The following is a 16,269-nucleotide window of genomic DNA, read 5'->3' on the forward strand; positions in this document are numbered from 1 at the left end:
CTTTTCAAAAGGTTACTTTTTAAGATTTGCTTTGAATGCGGATTGTCAATACTATATCCAATACTAGTCAATACTATTTCTGTCAACAGCAATAGCGCAATATCAAAAGAAGTATCCGCCAGTGTCGCCTGTCATTGAAGACACAATTTTGCGTCTGTCAAGGATGTGCAGCAAGATCTACTACAGCAATGCGTTATACAGAGGCTGCACCGGTACAGCAATCACACTTACCCTCTCTCTCTCTCTCTCTCTCTCTCTCACACACACACACACACAACGAAATAATTCACACACGCCCAAACACATACACACATACGCACTTGCACGTTCCGCCGAATGAACACTCATTGACCCTCTCCACACAAAAATCAACATTTCTCACGTTTATCTTACAGTCCACGGCTTAGTATTTTCAGTTCAATTTAAACATTTCCTTTGGCTCCGGGCTTACAGAAGAACATGTATTTGGCTTTGGGATGGTGTTAACCGTGTCTATCCTTTTTAACCCCGCCCCCAAAACACACACACACACACACACACACACACACACACACACACACTTCATTTATTTATTTATTTATTTATTTATTTGTTCATTTTTTATGTGCAATGATTTATCCTATTTATATAACATCCATTTTATTTATTTTTTGTTTCATTAGCAGTGGCGGATTCAGGGGGAGGTGTCATGGGGTCTTGCCCCATCTTCGATTTCTAAAAAAATCATACCAATGGTCCCCTCTTGAATTTAGACTTTTGACCAGCTGAATCATACTGCTAAACAGTACTAAATGACACCGTTCGCTCTCTAAAATACCAAAATTTTTCGGGGCCCTTCAGACGGCCCCCAATATCCTGCCAAGAGAGAGGGGAAGGGTCAGCTTCGCATCCACGGACCCCCCCTTCAAATAATCCTGGATACGCCCTGATTAGACAGGGCCGTAGCCTCCGGGGGGGGGGGGGGGGGGGGGGGGGCAGGGGGGGCAGCTGCCCCCCCTGGGATTTGAGGTGCAAAAAAAAAAAATAATAATAATCGCAAAGGTCGTCTGAAACTGTGAACACGCAAAAGCATGGCAGAGGAACGCCTTAGCGGATTGGCTCTCTTGCTTGTCCACAGAGGAAGAAACGTAATTCCTGATCCTGAGACAATCTACGAATGAAGTCCAATTGGCGTGTTGTGTTGAAAAAAATGACTGTACTTATGGCAAAATGAACCCACAATTTCTGACTTCTGATTGAGTAATAAATAACAGTTAAAATGCACCAGAATGCAGTATTATACATACAGTTTCTAAAAATTTTCCACACCAAGGGAGAGGGACACCCCCTCCCACACCCTCCCCCCTCGGGGGCTTTGCCCCCTCTTGTCCGCTTACTGCCCCCCCTGGCATTTTGCTCAGGCTACGGCCCTGTTAGATATGTCATTTGAACAATATGGCCCAGTACAAATTACCCCCCCCCCCTCCCCCAACCTTGCGCCTATCCACCCTGGCCCCAATGCTCAGCTGAAATACCATACCAAATGAAGGAAAAAGTGTCCATAACAACAGTAAACAAGATCGTTTAGTGGGCATCTTTAGGAAATTAGATGAACATTCGAGATTAAGCGTCAAAGCATCTTTATCAGATTTGCCTTGCGTCGTCAGCTTCCGATACTTACAGAAATGTTTGCCTGTGTGATTTCCGATTATGAGGAGAGAGACACCTGTAAAACCTACGGAACATTTCTGTGTCTCTTTAATTTTAATCTACGTCTCCCATTGACAAGCACGATTAAGGAATCAATTGTATCATATCTTGAACGCCGGTAAGACAATCAAATAAATCGCGACTTAAATGCGAACTCTGTATTCGCTGAAGAGATTTATTTTCTAATGAAAAGGGTTTATTTTCAGGTTGAGATTAAGTAAATCGCTCTTAAGTCTGGCTTCATTTTAATTAAAATGCTTAGGGTCGAAACAACAGCTGAGTGAAAAGTGAATTTCAATTTAAGTATATGCCTGTCTTTTTACGGCTGAGGGGAGTTCGGCGGTGCGAGCGTATGGGGCGGAGGCTGGGGAAGATATTTTCAATTATTTTTCATCTTCATCCGGAAGGCTGTTAAACAGAAGATAAACAAAGGATTTAAATCAGCTCTTAGGAATCTGAGTCAGTAAAGAAAGAAATCCGCCGCTCAGCGCTCGAGTTCAAGCATCAGTGGATTCGCATCTGGTCCAAATATTACTCGGGTTAGACTGTCTCCAGTCAGGTGGAAAATCTTGCTTATTGGCGCAGAAACTCTCTGGATCTACCCACAGCATTAGCGGACAACCTGATAAGTTTTTGGCGACTGGCAGAAAAGTCTAACCTGTTCTTTTTTCGAGGTAGTTTTGGCGAAAAAGAACTGGTACAGCACCAACTGGGGAAAATCGACTGTTGAAGGATTTGCCGAATGATATTTTCCACATCATGTTATAACATTGCTGAAAATACTTCGTAATTGAAGACATTCTGGAAGATACAGGACTGATTTACGAGTAGGCATCCGGAAAACTACTGTGCTGACTAACAGGAAGAGACATTTGGTAACACACTAGATCTTCTACTTTCAAAAGTACCCCCAATCTGATGTGAATTAAGAAATGGTTAAGAAGGAGTGGAGCATTAAAAAGAAGTTACAGTTTCTGCATTAGAAGGCTGTTTTATTTTGTGATATGTTTCGATGCCAAGGAAACGCAAACAGGATGACGGCGTCAAGCTTTGTGTCAGTTAACAAATTGTCTCTCGTACTTGGGGCTGTCTTGATTTGCGCCATCTTTACGCTGGTTGTGCACATGGGTAAGTTAGACGTCAAAATGAAATGAATCACCTTCATTTTAAAGATGCATACAAATTCAAGTTTTTGTCACAAAAACCACCCAAATGCCAGCATATAGTTTCAAGTAGTATAACTAAGAGAATTACCAAAAGGCATTGTTTAATTTTACCCGAAAATGATGTTTGAACGGATTTTTCTGCTGGCATTCTAAGCTGTATGTCAATGGGGCAGGAAAGTAGGTCACGAAAGTAGGTTAAATTTACAACCAAAAATTTAAAGAAAGGAGCAGTCTAAAGGTCTTTTATGGCTGATCGAGTGATCTATTCAGTTTATCCCTTGGCATGTCGAATTTATTTGAGTCATATAAGAATCTAGTAGAAGTGGTTTACATGCTTTACTGGGAATCCACGCCCCACCGATGCTCGGTTCGTATGTACCTTTAAGTGTCTTTTCCAAAGTCAAGAGAAACATACATGGAGGCCTCTACATTATGTGTCTTGCAAACGACTTGATTCAAATTAACGTATTAGCTGCAATGCCTTTGCCAAAGTATTGCAGCATTCGATCCAGGATTTTACACTTGCTTCAAAGTCTTGGGCTAAACTAAATCTGACATCACAAAGAGCACTTAACGATGTTGGTCTCTGAGTTTTTAAGAATAAAAGGACCTCAAGAAATGTAAATTTGACGAAACAAAAACGGTAACAGTCATCACTGAGAGTAAAGACCTTTGTTAAGACCACAGTTTGCTTAAGGGCCCTTTTTTGGAGGGGGGTGGGGGTTGGAAAACTCCGGATGAAGTTTACGCCCACACCATTTAACTACGTAGAGAAAACATTGCTCAATCTAACTTTCATTCTTGAATGGATGAAAAATTCATACAAAGAAAGACTGCACATTGATGCGCATGCATGCCTTACATTGCGCGTTTTAGCTTTTTCCGACGCAAGTAGCAATATTTTATTTAGTTTTTTTTTTTTTTTTTTTTTTTTTTTTTTTTTTTTTTTTTTTTGGTGTGTGTGTGTGTGTGTGTGTGTGTGTGTGTACAAATTACCATAGTTTCCTTAAAGCGCACTTCTTTGGCGTGAAATACGGATGACTTCCAGACTTTCAGACTCTTTCTGAAATGAATACTGAAGTCACTTTTGCGTTTGGCCGCAGGTACTTATGGTTGATTGCCTCCTAAACTTGCTACAGAACGCAGCGCTTCTGGGTCAGATGTGAAAGATGAACAGAACTTACCCTCTACCAGGGCCGCAGTTATTATTGAGGACATTTTTGGCTGAAGCAACATCAGACATCAGACCAAATGACTGTCTATTTATCTAGAGACATATCTGTGAATATATGTGGAAAATTAATCTGTCGCCCTGGTAGAGTGTAAACAGAACTTGGGCACACGGCAATTTCTACATGCAGCGAGCCTGCGTCATTTTTTAGTTACGCTAAATAGGGGAAAATAGAAGGCCAAGTAACATCTATTGTAACAAAATGGTGTTAACATCTTTTTTTGATTCATTTCTTGTTGTTTTTTTTTCTTTGAATTTTTGTATAAGTGCCGTTTAGCACTTTCTCGTTGAAGGTAAAAAGGAGAGGGGACAGCTAGAAGTTTTGTTATAGGACCAAAAATAAATTTCTGCGTTCCAGCGAGAAAAAAAGCGGGGGAAATATTGCAATGGTTAAGGGGATCGTTCATGGGTTATACTGTCTTTAATCATACTCATTTCTTTACCCAGTCTATAATTTGTGTAATATCTACATTTGTTATATGTTTTCTTATTACCGAAATTACATTCCTGATTGAATAATAAGAATAAAAAAAAAAAGGAGAATTAAAATGTTTTCGAATGTAGGCCACCATTAAGTCGACTCGAGCAAATTCTGCTCACGGGCCTTTACCTAGTAAACACATTTGTGCAGAAAACCCACTGGTGAGTCAAAAACTATGCAAAAACATTGTGCTTATTTCGAAAATGAAAATGAATTTTATTTTTTTCTGTCTTGAAATCTTGCAGCCACTGTGACGCAATTAAGCGTGCTACCTTCAGATTCACGGTGCATCCAGGGTGCCAGTACTGCACAGAATGCCACTGTGAAATACAGGGTGAGTGGCATTTGTTCATTTTGGGAATCTTTATTGGCATAGCATCTTCATCTTAGGGCCATCCATTTTTATAATCCTTCTCAGAAGTTTTCAAGGAATGCTTACTTTTTCAAGACCCCACTCCGCCTTTAGAGTACAAAAGTGCAAGGTGAAAAGCTAAAATTGATGGGGGGGGGGGGGGGGGGGTAAAATTATCCTTAGTGAATGAATCTTGACATTTTTGCTTTTTTGCTTGGAAAATAAGATCGTATACTTAAAATATGAGTGTATGGAGTAGCTACACATCTCGACTTTATTCTCCCCAAAATAACGCATGAAAGGGTCTTTGCCCCAGGTACTGAGCTATTAAATTCCCCCGATTTTAGGGGCATTAAGTGTGGCTTCCACTGTTCTTCGATGCACATTAAAGCCGGAGCATTCAAAAGCATAGCATCTAGGTCTGACAGTGGCATTGCTGTCTTTACATACGAAAAATATGAAAATTAAAATTCCCAAAAATATCAAGACTTCAACCCTTCATCGTTCAACCCTTTTGTTCTTGTATCAGGTTTTTTATCAAACAGCCACACTGAAGAAGGGCGTATTTGCATGACCTAAAAACAACACAAACTCCGTTTTATCTTCTTGTAGCATATCGTGTAATTATATTGTTCTAACGCACTGGCCTAATTTTTTGTTCTTTGGAGATAAAAAAGAACTTAATTTGAAAATTTCACTTATGCTCAGGCTGAACCGATAATAAACCAAGTGTTGACTTGGAGTTAAAGATGTAGCAAAAAAATACTTATATTTCTGATAGGTCCTTTAAACTGCCATTCTATTAATTTCATTCATTCACCCTCCCAACTGTTTTTTATTCTTTCATTTTGTTAATCATTCATTCATTCATTCGTCATTTAATTTATTTTCAAACAATTGACAAAGTATATTTACTTATTGTATAAAGTGTTCATTCTTTTTCTTTTACTTTTCTTAAAATCCATACGATAACTTCTTTGCAGGAATTAATTCCTAGTCAAAAAAACAAAAATGTTCCACAGGAATGGCGGGAAAAGATGCGCAGACGCACTCAGCACGTTAGGAACACGTGCAAGAAGTATCATCTGCAACGAGACTTCAATGACAACATGATTGGCCAGTTTTATGTGGAAGATCGTAGCCGAATTGTCTTTTGCTCCATACCCAAAGTCGGTTGCAGTAATTGGAAGAGGATAATCCTAGTACTGTCTGCTAATGTAAATAAAACTGATCTAAGAAGCTTGGATCAGTTTGAGCTCCACCACGGCAGCATACAATATCGACTGCAGCTCCTTTCCTCATTCACAAAATTCGGGGTTCGTTTTCGTTTAAAACATTACTTGAAGTTCATGTTTGTGCGCCACCCCTTGGAGAGGATACTGTCCGCTTATCGAGACAAACTGGAGACTGGTGATAACGTTTATTACATGAGATCTGTTGGCAAGCAGATTGTGAAAAATTTCAAGGCGAACGCTTCTAAAGCGGAATTGGAAACAGGGTCCAATGTTACTTTTACAGAATTTTTGAAATTCATTCTTTCTGAGCATAGGAAAAACATACAACTCGATGTTCATTGGAGACCGTATATGGAGCTGGCTTACCCTTGTGCAATAGCGTATGACATCGTCGGCAAATACGAAACCATTGAAGAGGACGCCAATAACATTCTGCGTCTCATATCAGCAGATCACGTGGTCAGGTATCCGCCCTCCGAGCAGACGTCAAAAACTAGCGACCTAGCTAAGCGATACTACGAGAAAATTGATAAAAAGTTGCTGCAAGAGGTGTGGGCCATATACGCAAGAGATGCTGAGTTGTTCGATTATAAGCTGGATAAATTTTTGTAAATTAGTTTATTTTCATTAATAAATGCGCATTGGCTATAGGCTGAATCAGTCCGTTACTTTTTAATACTTTTATTAAATTCCTAAGAATTATGTTTGGTTGAAAGGGTTGAACCGAATTTAAATAAAGAGAAATTTTGATTTCTACAACATTGGTCAAAAAGGTTGTCCCACCCCCAGTTCCATGTGCTTTTATTTACAAATGATCACGTCACTGGTGTAAACTGGAATTAGGGGTGGGACAACCTTTTTGACCATTGTTGTTTAGTCAAAATCAACTCCTCCATTAAACGGTCCCCAACGGCTTTTGAAAAAAATGTGGAGTGGTTAAGGAGGAGGGGGGCTTATATTACATTAGCCTTTTCCTTTTTCCCCCAGTTTGTATCAAAGTTTCACTCTCCTGGAACGATGAATAATAAAAAATAATTCATATTCTAACCACACAAAGGAACATACGTTATTGTCACAAATGCAAAACGTCCATCTGTAGAAACGTTTTACTCACTTTGAAAATCCAACCATCACTGGTTTTGTTCTTTGATTTATCTCCTACGGTGTAAAGAATTATGATAATCTTCTGTAATTTTTTTTTTTTTTTTTTTTTTTTTTGGGGGGGGGCGACTTTAGATTGCTTGTCACTAGATTTTATATAAAAGGTCGTAAAATAAGCACTGAATAATATTACATCAGAAATGTCAAACTATCATGGAATCACAATATATTTATCAGTCAGCAACAGAAAACACTATTTTATACATGCATTGTAGGCATATTTGGATAACTTAGAACATGCAATACCAAATGACCTATAGAAACTGATTCAATGCGAAATATACTAGAGAAACAAAATTTTACTTTGAACTTAAAGAAAATTAATTGTAGAGAAAGACTTGAACAGGATTGCAGTTTATGTGTCAATTTGTATCTGAAAAAAATCCGCGCTCGGTCCTGGTTGCAACATATAGTAAAAGCTTTTTGGTTTATAATTTGGAGATAAATTCGCCAAATTGTGATAGTTGAGATCTACCATTTCACTTAGATGCCTGATACATCGTTCGGGATGCTATGATACTTTTGAAAATCGCGAGTCTTATCACTTTTGATAGGTGAGATAGCATGGAATGTGTATTTGTGGTAATAAACAGCTTGTCTCCCCGCCACACGCTTACCACTTCTACTTTGAATGGCCTGTGACATTTCTTTTCAGAAAATGCTATTTGAAACCATGTGATGGCATATTATTTTCATATTAAATATGATCTGTAAGTGGCAAAACCTTGACTTTGCATGTAACTTTTATCATTTTCACAAGTATATATATATATATATATATATATATATATATATATATATATATAGAGTTCTATGATGGTCGTTTTCTTCATTGTTGGATATACATTGGGGCCTAAACCGCCACTTTGTTTGAAAAGGAGAGAAAAAGACGCCCCCATCACAGAGCCACTGACTACAAACAAAATAACACAGGCTGGATTTGGTTTACGGTTTATTCCACCAATTCTAACATGAAATGACAAATGAATGAAACGATCAGATGCCGGTCATGAATCCTTTAACTGAACAGAGTAATAAAAGCACCAACCCAGCAACTAAAAGGTCACAATTTTTTCAAAGAATGAAAATCTCTCGGACTTCTTCCCAAATGCTATTAAAATCCAGTGTTACAAACGAGTGTGGCAAAAGCACAATGCGTTTACTGATAAAAAAAATCTTCACGATAAATAGTGCAACTGAAACTGTTAAATGGCTGTTCCAGGTAAAGTGAAATATAAATTTGGTCAACAAAATGGCTACAAAGTATAATATATGAATACTCATCATAGTGTGCACTATATAGTGAAGAGGGCAACTTCTATTCAACAATAAATAAAGACATGTTCTACAATAGTATTGATAAACATAACAAGAGGCCTGCAGTATCAAGGTATAATGTTAGTTGATGAACACTCAGTCCATGTAACACAAGATATAGTATTTTCAGGGGAAAAATTATCTCAAGGGATTTTTTAATGCTAGGTTGTTAAAGCTGTCATCAACTTTTAAGTTCTATTGCATCATTTTGTTTCATACATATTGAACACTGGTGATTCACAGTGTTGTTGTTGTTTTTGAACCAGCACACTTATATAAAGACAACTTTTTCCAGTTCAATTTCACATCAAAACAGAACCCAAATTCATATCACAAATTGGCAACTGTTGATAAAAATATTGTGAAATATTCTCAGCCTAATTCCAGAATTTTGTCCCAAATCAACTGGTAGGATTTCCATCATAGTTGTCACATATATATATATGATATTTTTTTACATATATTACGATTTGATTCCTTTATTTAGTCCTGAATCTTTATAATCACTGTCCATCCAATCCCGTCCTGTCCGTTTGAGTACACATATATACAAGAGATATAATACAAATCAAGTCCTGTTGTGGTCATCGCCCTTTTCAAGCCCCGTACACACTTTCATCACTGTAGGCAATATACAAGAAGAAGTCCTCCTCGTGGTGTTCCTGAAACAAAGATTGAGAGTCATTAAGATATGCAACTGAGATGAAATAACAGTGAGATAGGTGACCACAGATTGTCCTCTAATGTTTTTTTAGTTGCTGTGAGTTTTTTCTTTCTCTTTTTGATATGCTGGACAGTGAAACCTATTGCCAGCCAAATATCCTTGTTCCACCACTGAGAACACTGGATAAAATCATTCTTCTGCAGCAAGCAAAACAAGCTGAAAAGTGCTATTTCTATTTTTCATTTATAAGTGATGGAAATCTATTTATCTCTGAATGACAAAATATTTCCAATCGCAGTGTTCTGGAATTTTGGGAGCATTTTATGAGTAATCATAATTTATAAATTCTGAAAGAATGAAACCCCAAAATGTGCAGATTTTTATGTCTGTGAGCAATTACCACAATGTAAACCACAGTGTTGACTTTGCCCACCCTTACCTGGTATAAAGCGCCCATTGTTGCACTAGTGGGAGGAATCACATTGTTGACAAAGAAAAAGAGAGCATCTTCTGGTCTCAGGTGAATACGTTTTCTTATCAGGAAATAGAACTGACCCACTGTCAGATCAGAGGGGACCAGGTATTTCTTCTTGTCCAGGTCACCAACTCGGGCCTTGGGGGCCTTCTCTACTATGACCTAAAATAAGAAGTACTTGTTTATATATAGGTTTTCACACATGCACTTAAAAATTCAAATCAAATCAGAAAATCACCAACCATGGCCCTACTATATACAAATATTTTGAATGAAATACTACTTCTTGTAAAGATTAACACTGGTAGTAATCTATTTCTTTATACAAGTTATACAAGTACAATGTTCTCTTTAATAGTACAGAAAAAAACTAAAGGTCATGGATACTTGCTGCTGGTGTGATCCAAACTAAGGACAACTTTATTACCCCCCCCCCCCCCACACACACACACAAAACTTTAAAACTGCTGCACACCTTTAACAAAAATGATCAAGATTCTATAGAATTTTAAAGAAACATTTTCTAACCAATCACGAATTACCCAATTATGAAAACTTTACCCAAATACACCCACACATGACCACGGTAACAGTCACGCTGTGTATCCAAGATAAAATAAGTAGGTTATCACCATATAGATGATATGAATGATGCAACGTCTCATCATGGCGAGTTACATGTGTTTAAGTAACTTATGTTAATGAGCCATCTGCATGCTAAAGAGCTGATAGTCTGAGGCTTTAAAATCTTGCTCCGGTTTAAAAAGGGACCCCCTGTCTTATTTTCTTTTTTATCCTGCTTAATGTGGTGAGAAAAACAAAAACGCAATTTGATGTTTACAATCACATGACACTTCCATCATTAATAATGATAGATGGTAATACATTATCGAGTATAATGCCACACCAATTGCTACCAAATTAACGTAATTTATTGCGTATTTATGGGGGATTCAAATTGGTAAGGATCCATTACAAGGAAACATTGAATTTAACCAAATCACTTGGACAGAAAATTTTCTCAAACGTCGATTCCATGTTAATACTTACGGGGACCCTGTCTGGATACTTCTTTCGGATCTTCTCTCCCTCGGCCCGTCTCTTCTCAAATGGATGGTCCTCTTTATATTCCCACTTCATTTTAGCAAACTGTTTACTATGTGGCGCTTGATTGTTTCCTTTCTCTTTCGATAAAATTCTTGGACTTGCTAAGATGGCTTCCTTATTGTTTACAAAATACGCGGATTAATACTGCTATGCTGAAAGATAGTTCCTGGTGTGTCGTTCCTACGAATCCTCTTAATATAGTTTATAAATAACTTGGTCTTTGATTACTGCTGCCAAACAAGTTTTTAAATACACAGTTCTACGCATCATCCCGTGTAAATTTATTCATCTATCCTACGCATCCGCAAAAATTTTGGCGGAAGAACACATCATGTGACGGCCTGTCAATGTCCAAATATAACTGTGACGTCACTCCATTTGACAAATGATATCTGCCGATACTGCAGCGATTACGTTGCATAAATAATCAAGATAAGACTGATATTAATACATATTAAGTATGGACCCTTCAGCGCCCCATGAGCATAGATAGTGGCAGCGCCATATATTTATGAATCCCGTTTTCAAATTTCTTAATCTTGAATTTGCACTTTCAGTATATTCTAATATTAAGTGTTTATAATCCCTTTTTCGTCAGATGTTGAGGATTTGTGAACTGGAATTCCTTCAGAATTGTTATACTGGGGTGAAATATAACGTGCATGACATGATTAATATATTTTGACATTTATTTTTCTCAGAGAAAATATATGTTTCTTCAGATGAAAATACTGCAACAACTACAGAATTTTATCAAGTGGTGTTTTATTACACTTTTATAATTGGGCTCAAAATTGGTTTTATAGTGGTACAATCAATATATGAGCAATACCACCATGTCAAATTCACTAGTTAGTTTTAACTTCAAAATCAATTGAAATGCCATAGGTATAGTTATGTAAGCAGCTTCACTTCTTGCACTCCTCTTTAAAAGTTTAAGGCAAAAAAATTAAGTTTTCTTGTAGTGTCAACTACTTACTTCAGTTGCCATGTATTATGTATACCATAACTAAATCTGTTGAAGAAATCTGGATCTACAACCCTGTTTTGTGTTTCAAATTTCTTACATAAGAGTTATGCTAGCTCTTAATCCACATTCAGTTCTTATTCAATCCAGTCATTTGTGACATCTCATCAATTCTATGATCCCACGTCAATTCCAGTCAGGAATCCAAATTTTCTAAAAATTAAAATTCACTGAAATCAGCGAATTTTCAGAATCATTACTTGCAGAGAAGTGACAGTTCTCTCCTAACAATGACCATGCCAATGCCATAAATGATATAAACATGTTTAACTACTGTTCAATATTTCTGCTTAGATTCCAAGACCCTGGTGATTGAAAGGGACAGTAGATAAACTGTTTTTGGCACAATGGGTAACAGAGAAATAAAATTCCCTGAAGTCAAAAAATCCTTCAAATAATCCAATCCCTGAGGACCTCTTCAAATGTCCCTCTCTGTTGTCATGGTGATGGTCACATGATCTCAGGCTGCTGGTCCACTTCTATTGACACCAGATGGCGCCCTGGCACCATAGCGAGACCCAGGACCCGTGGATCTTCTTGTTCGCCACTCTCTGAAATGTTAATGAGATATATGTTACTGAGGAACACATTACTTTACACTGTTAGCAGGGCATATCGCGGTGAGAATGTTTAAAATACATCTCTAAACCAAACTTAAACCTTTTGATCATTTTATGCAATATATCTCACTTTTTAAAGATTATCATTAATGGTTATTCAAAGATAAATGATTTTAAACTGGAATCATAATGACTATAATTATTCAACAACAAAAAGAAACTGTAAAAATAAGTTCTTATTACTTTTTTTCATTATTATATTTATTTATGATTTTTCCTTGTGCAAAAACGTGCCTTAGCATGGTAGTTGTATTGCATAAATTTCAGGTTACTGAGCACAAGCTTACAGCCAACCTGGTTAAACTTAGAATGATGTGAGAAAATGTTATTCATCACTGGCTGCTAGGTGGTATGGCCACTATAATTCTTTGCTTGTGTTCAGTAACCTTCTTATATTCCACATTTACCTGGAAGTTTTAAGTATTCCTGACAAGACCCCAAGATGACATTCTTATCCTTGTCTGTGCAGAGAAATACCCCTGATGAAAGAAAATAAGAATTATTATTCCAACTTTTTTTCGACGTAAAAGATAAGAATATAAAATAAAAAATGAATTAGGCTTCAAATATTCATGAGGCTTTTTTTCGGAAAACGTCTAAATGTGATCTTATACTTACCAACAAGCGTTCGACCATCAGTCATTCTTATCCTCATGGTTTTATTTAACCATCCTTCAAGTTTCTTACGTCCTGCAGACTTTTCTTCTTCGGCTTCAGATATGTTCTGGAACACAAACAATTTCAGATTTAAGCTCTACATATGGGATTCATTTCAGAAACCTGAGTCCAAATTTTCAAATCTGTATCTTTAAACATAACATTCAAGCACAAAACTTTTAAATATTCTCCACATTTCCTACCTTCGACTCGCCAGCCATAGTTGGCCACCGATACTACCGCATGCGCAGAAGATACTTCCGCTGTACGTCATAGCAACAATACACAACCTGCGAGGAGAAGGTGAAGCCGTGTACATTTTCTAAAATGGGTCGTTTTAAGTATTACACACCAAATGAGGTTGCAGTACACAACACGTTGGAAGATCTGTGGGTTTCTTTCTTGGGAAAAGTCTACGATTTAACGTCACTTTGCGAAAAATATAAAGGTAAGTCGGATTGGGTTAGTACTTTTTTCTGCTATCCTCTCTACAGTATGTATGAAATTATGAATCTGGTTGTATTAATGTATTTAAATTCAGTTTCCTAATATGCCACTTAAAATCTTATCTGAGGCACGAAAAATAACTTTTGAAAACTAAAACATCTTATGACAACCGAGTTCAATCTCAGATTTTATCTGTGTCAAGTACTGCGATAAAAGCTACTGCTTTGCCTAACTCTTCGCCAGACAAAATTGAAAATTGAAATTAATTGTGAATGTGAGTGATTGAAATGCAAGTTAATTTGGTTTGTCGGTCATCTTGCTAATAATACATATAAAGGACCCATTTCAATCTCTAGGTCAAATATTACTGAAGCCAATTATAGAAGCGGCAGGAAAAGATATTTCACATTGGTTTAATCCTAAAACAAAGGATGTAAGTATGTTTTACAACAAGTATAATTTTCTAAAATTTACAGTAGCACATAATTTTTGTAACATTGTGCACCATTTGCATATGTTGGAATCAATATGGTAATGTAACTTCTTGCAAAATATTGAATATATTTTATATATAATTTTTAAAAGAAAAAAAGAATTCCATTCCCAATTTTATCATCATTTAGTGATATTATTATCATTATTATTATTATTATTGCAGATTCGCACACATGCTGATCCAATCACAGGATGCCTGGTTCCCTACACTCCTCATGGTCGCTTCATACACATTCCTCCGCCATGTCCGGCCACTGATTGGGCTAACGACTTTGGGAGGCCGTGGTGGAAAGACGAGACATACTGTGTAGGAATTCTCTCAAAGAAAACCCGATTTGTTAAAATCATCAATACATTAACATCACAGGAACAAACTATTGAGGTATGCAATGTTCAATGTTTAAAGTTCTTTGAAAAGTTAAATCAGTTTTGAATACAGTGTGTAAGTGAACTTTACATTTTTTTGCAGTTTGGATAAATAACTTTAACATTATTCTCATAAGCACTTAAAGACACAAGTATGCTTTTGCAATACTTGGAATCAATTTTTAAAACTTATTTCAATCCCCCCCCAAGAAAAAAAAGCTTTGATAATCCAGAAAAAAAGCACTAGTAGTCTTATAGCCCGTAGTACATGCAAGTAAATTTTTTAAAATGTACCATCAAACATTTTTTGAAAAATTCACTAGAAAAAAATCAATTTCTCAGGTTTGCACAGAGGAAATCATGCAGGAAATTCTGACGCGCTACCTGACGTATAACGCACATGCCGCCAGCTACACGTGGAAGTACGACGGCAGGAATCTGGAGATGGACAAGACTCTGGAGGAAAACGGCATCAATGACGAAGACGAGGAATTCTATCAGCTGAGGATGAATGATGACACCTATCTTCAAGCCATTCATTTGTACTTCAATGATGATTTAACTGAGGCATGAGAGAAATTTGAGGAAAAAAAATGATGGATGCTTTGTTGACAAACAATTCTAGAAAATTTTTCTAGCAGGAATGTATGTTTTCTGTGGCATTATTTTCAAGCCTTGGTATATATTGCTATGGCAACTGTACACACAGCGAAATAACTTTGTAAACAGGCACTCGAGGCATTAAAAAGTTTTTTGCCAGTGGAAATTTTTTCGGAGAAGTGCAAAATAATGACCATGAATTTACCATCTCCAAAAACTTGCCTTATTTTCAGTGATGAGGAATAGATGTTTTTTTATGTGTGGTCTGTTGACAGTATCAACAGCAACAACAACTAATGATTCATTTTGTCCTTGAGACTTATGAAAGCTCAGCCAACACCTCTGAAGGATCGTGCAAAATTATCTGATGCTGGTATCATGTTGTTTACATAATATCTTTTACAACCTTTACAATTTTGATGAAAACAATAAGGATGTTGTTATAATATACATTTAAGAATTTCACCTAATCAAATTTTTGGAACACCTTATGTTTCAAACCATTTAAAAATACAAATATTTTACTGTTCTGTAAATTCATTGTTAGTTCTGTGATGATTCTACAAAACTAAAAATTAGTCAGGAATGAAGTTTCACAAGGTCCGAAAGTGTATATATAGTAACATAACCAGACTTTGATAAGAACTGTAAAACAAGATAATTCTTGACATAAAAAAATGTTTTATAAAAAGAAAAACATTTCAAGTTGTAAGATAAATCACTGACATGTGTCAGTGCTGTTCTTTGTGTATACACATTTTGTAAATAAATTGATCATTCTTCATGCATTGTTATCTCCCTCCACTCTCTGTACTTTCTTTGTCAGCAGTGGCAGATCTTGACAATGTTCTCTCAAAACTTAAACTGAATTAAGTGAAATGTGACCAATTTACACCAAAGTCGGTCTTCTTTACAACTAATTTGGACAGGACCTGTTTATTTTGCTCTTTTAAAATGCAAGGCTTTCCAAGACAACATTACCCATGGTATACCTTTTTAATATGTTAAACAAATACATTTAAAACAAGAATTACAAAGTTTAACCATAAGAACCCAGCATTAGACCAGAACTCGTAGGGGCATGAAATCCTGGGCTGGGTTGTATCATAGAAGCTCTACTTCTATGGTTGTATGAAAGCCGTATAGCACTATACGCTGGATAAATCAGCCGCGTAACTT

General features: G+C 36.7%; 4 protein-coding genes across 4 annotated transcripts; 2 read left to right on the forward strand and 2 right to left on the reverse strand.

Moving 5' to 3' along the window:
* The first annotated feature begins 1,931 nt into the window (after positions 1 to 1,931).
* On the forward strand, positions 1,932 to 6,811 carry LOC106160885 (carbohydrate sulfotransferase 8). The gene is made up of 3 exons (XM_013537655.2): positions 1,932 to 2,817; positions 4,813 to 4,901; positions 5,903 to 6,811. Exons 1-3 carry the CDS (start codon positions 2,694 to 2,696, stop codon positions 6,764 to 6,766), a joined length of 1,077 nt encoding a protein of 358 aa, XP_013393109.2. The 5' UTR covers positions 1,932 to 2,693; the 3' UTR covers positions 6,767 to 6,811.
* Positions 6,812 to 8,254: 1,443 nt separating this feature from the next.
* On the reverse strand, positions 8,255 to 11,169 carry LOC106160890 (gamma-aminobutyric acid receptor-associated protein). Its single transcript, XM_013537660.2, has 3 exons — positions 10,822 to 11,169; positions 9,736 to 9,933; positions 8,255 to 9,294 (listed from the first exon to the last, which is right to left on the reverse strand). Exons 1-3 carry the CDS (start codon positions 10,909 to 10,911, stop codon positions 9,229 to 9,231), a joined length of 354 nt encoding a protein of 117 aa, XP_013393114.1. The 5' UTR covers positions 10,912 to 11,169; the 3' UTR covers positions 8,255 to 9,228.
* Positions 11,170 to 11,623: 454 nt separating this feature from the next.
* On the reverse strand, positions 11,624 to 13,511 carry LOC106160889 (N-alpha-acetyltransferase 38, NatC auxiliary subunit-like). Its single transcript, XM_013537659.2, has 4 exons — positions 13,386 to 13,511; positions 13,144 to 13,249; positions 12,933 to 13,004; positions 11,624 to 12,456 (listed from the first exon to the last, which is right to left on the reverse strand). Exons 1-4 carry the CDS (start codon positions 13,401 to 13,403, stop codon positions 12,356 to 12,358), a joined length of 297 nt encoding a protein of 98 aa, XP_013393113.1. The 5' UTR covers positions 13,404 to 13,511; the 3' UTR covers positions 11,624 to 12,355.
* Positions 13,466 to 15,874, forward strand: LOC106160887 (cytochrome b5 domain-containing protein 1). The gene is made up of 4 exons (XM_013537658.2): positions 13,466 to 13,630; positions 13,986 to 14,062; positions 14,288 to 14,506; positions 14,833 to 15,874. The coding sequence occupies exons 1-4, from the start codon at positions 13,510 to 13,512 to the stop codon at positions 15,061 to 15,063; spliced, it is 648 nt and encodes a 215-aa protein (XP_013393112.1). The 5' UTR covers positions 13,466 to 13,509; the 3' UTR covers positions 15,064 to 15,874.
* The last annotated feature ends 395 nt before the right edge of the window (positions 15,875 to 16,269 follow it).

The sequence above is a fragment of the Lingula anatina genome, chromosome 9 (genome assembly GCF_051362555.1).
Source record: "Lingula anatina isolate TDL-2025a chromosome 9, LinAna3.0, whole genome shotgun sequence".
Classification (NCBI taxonomy): domain Eukaryota; kingdom Metazoa; phylum Brachiopoda; class Lingulata; order Lingulida; family Lingulidae; genus Lingula; species Lingula anatina.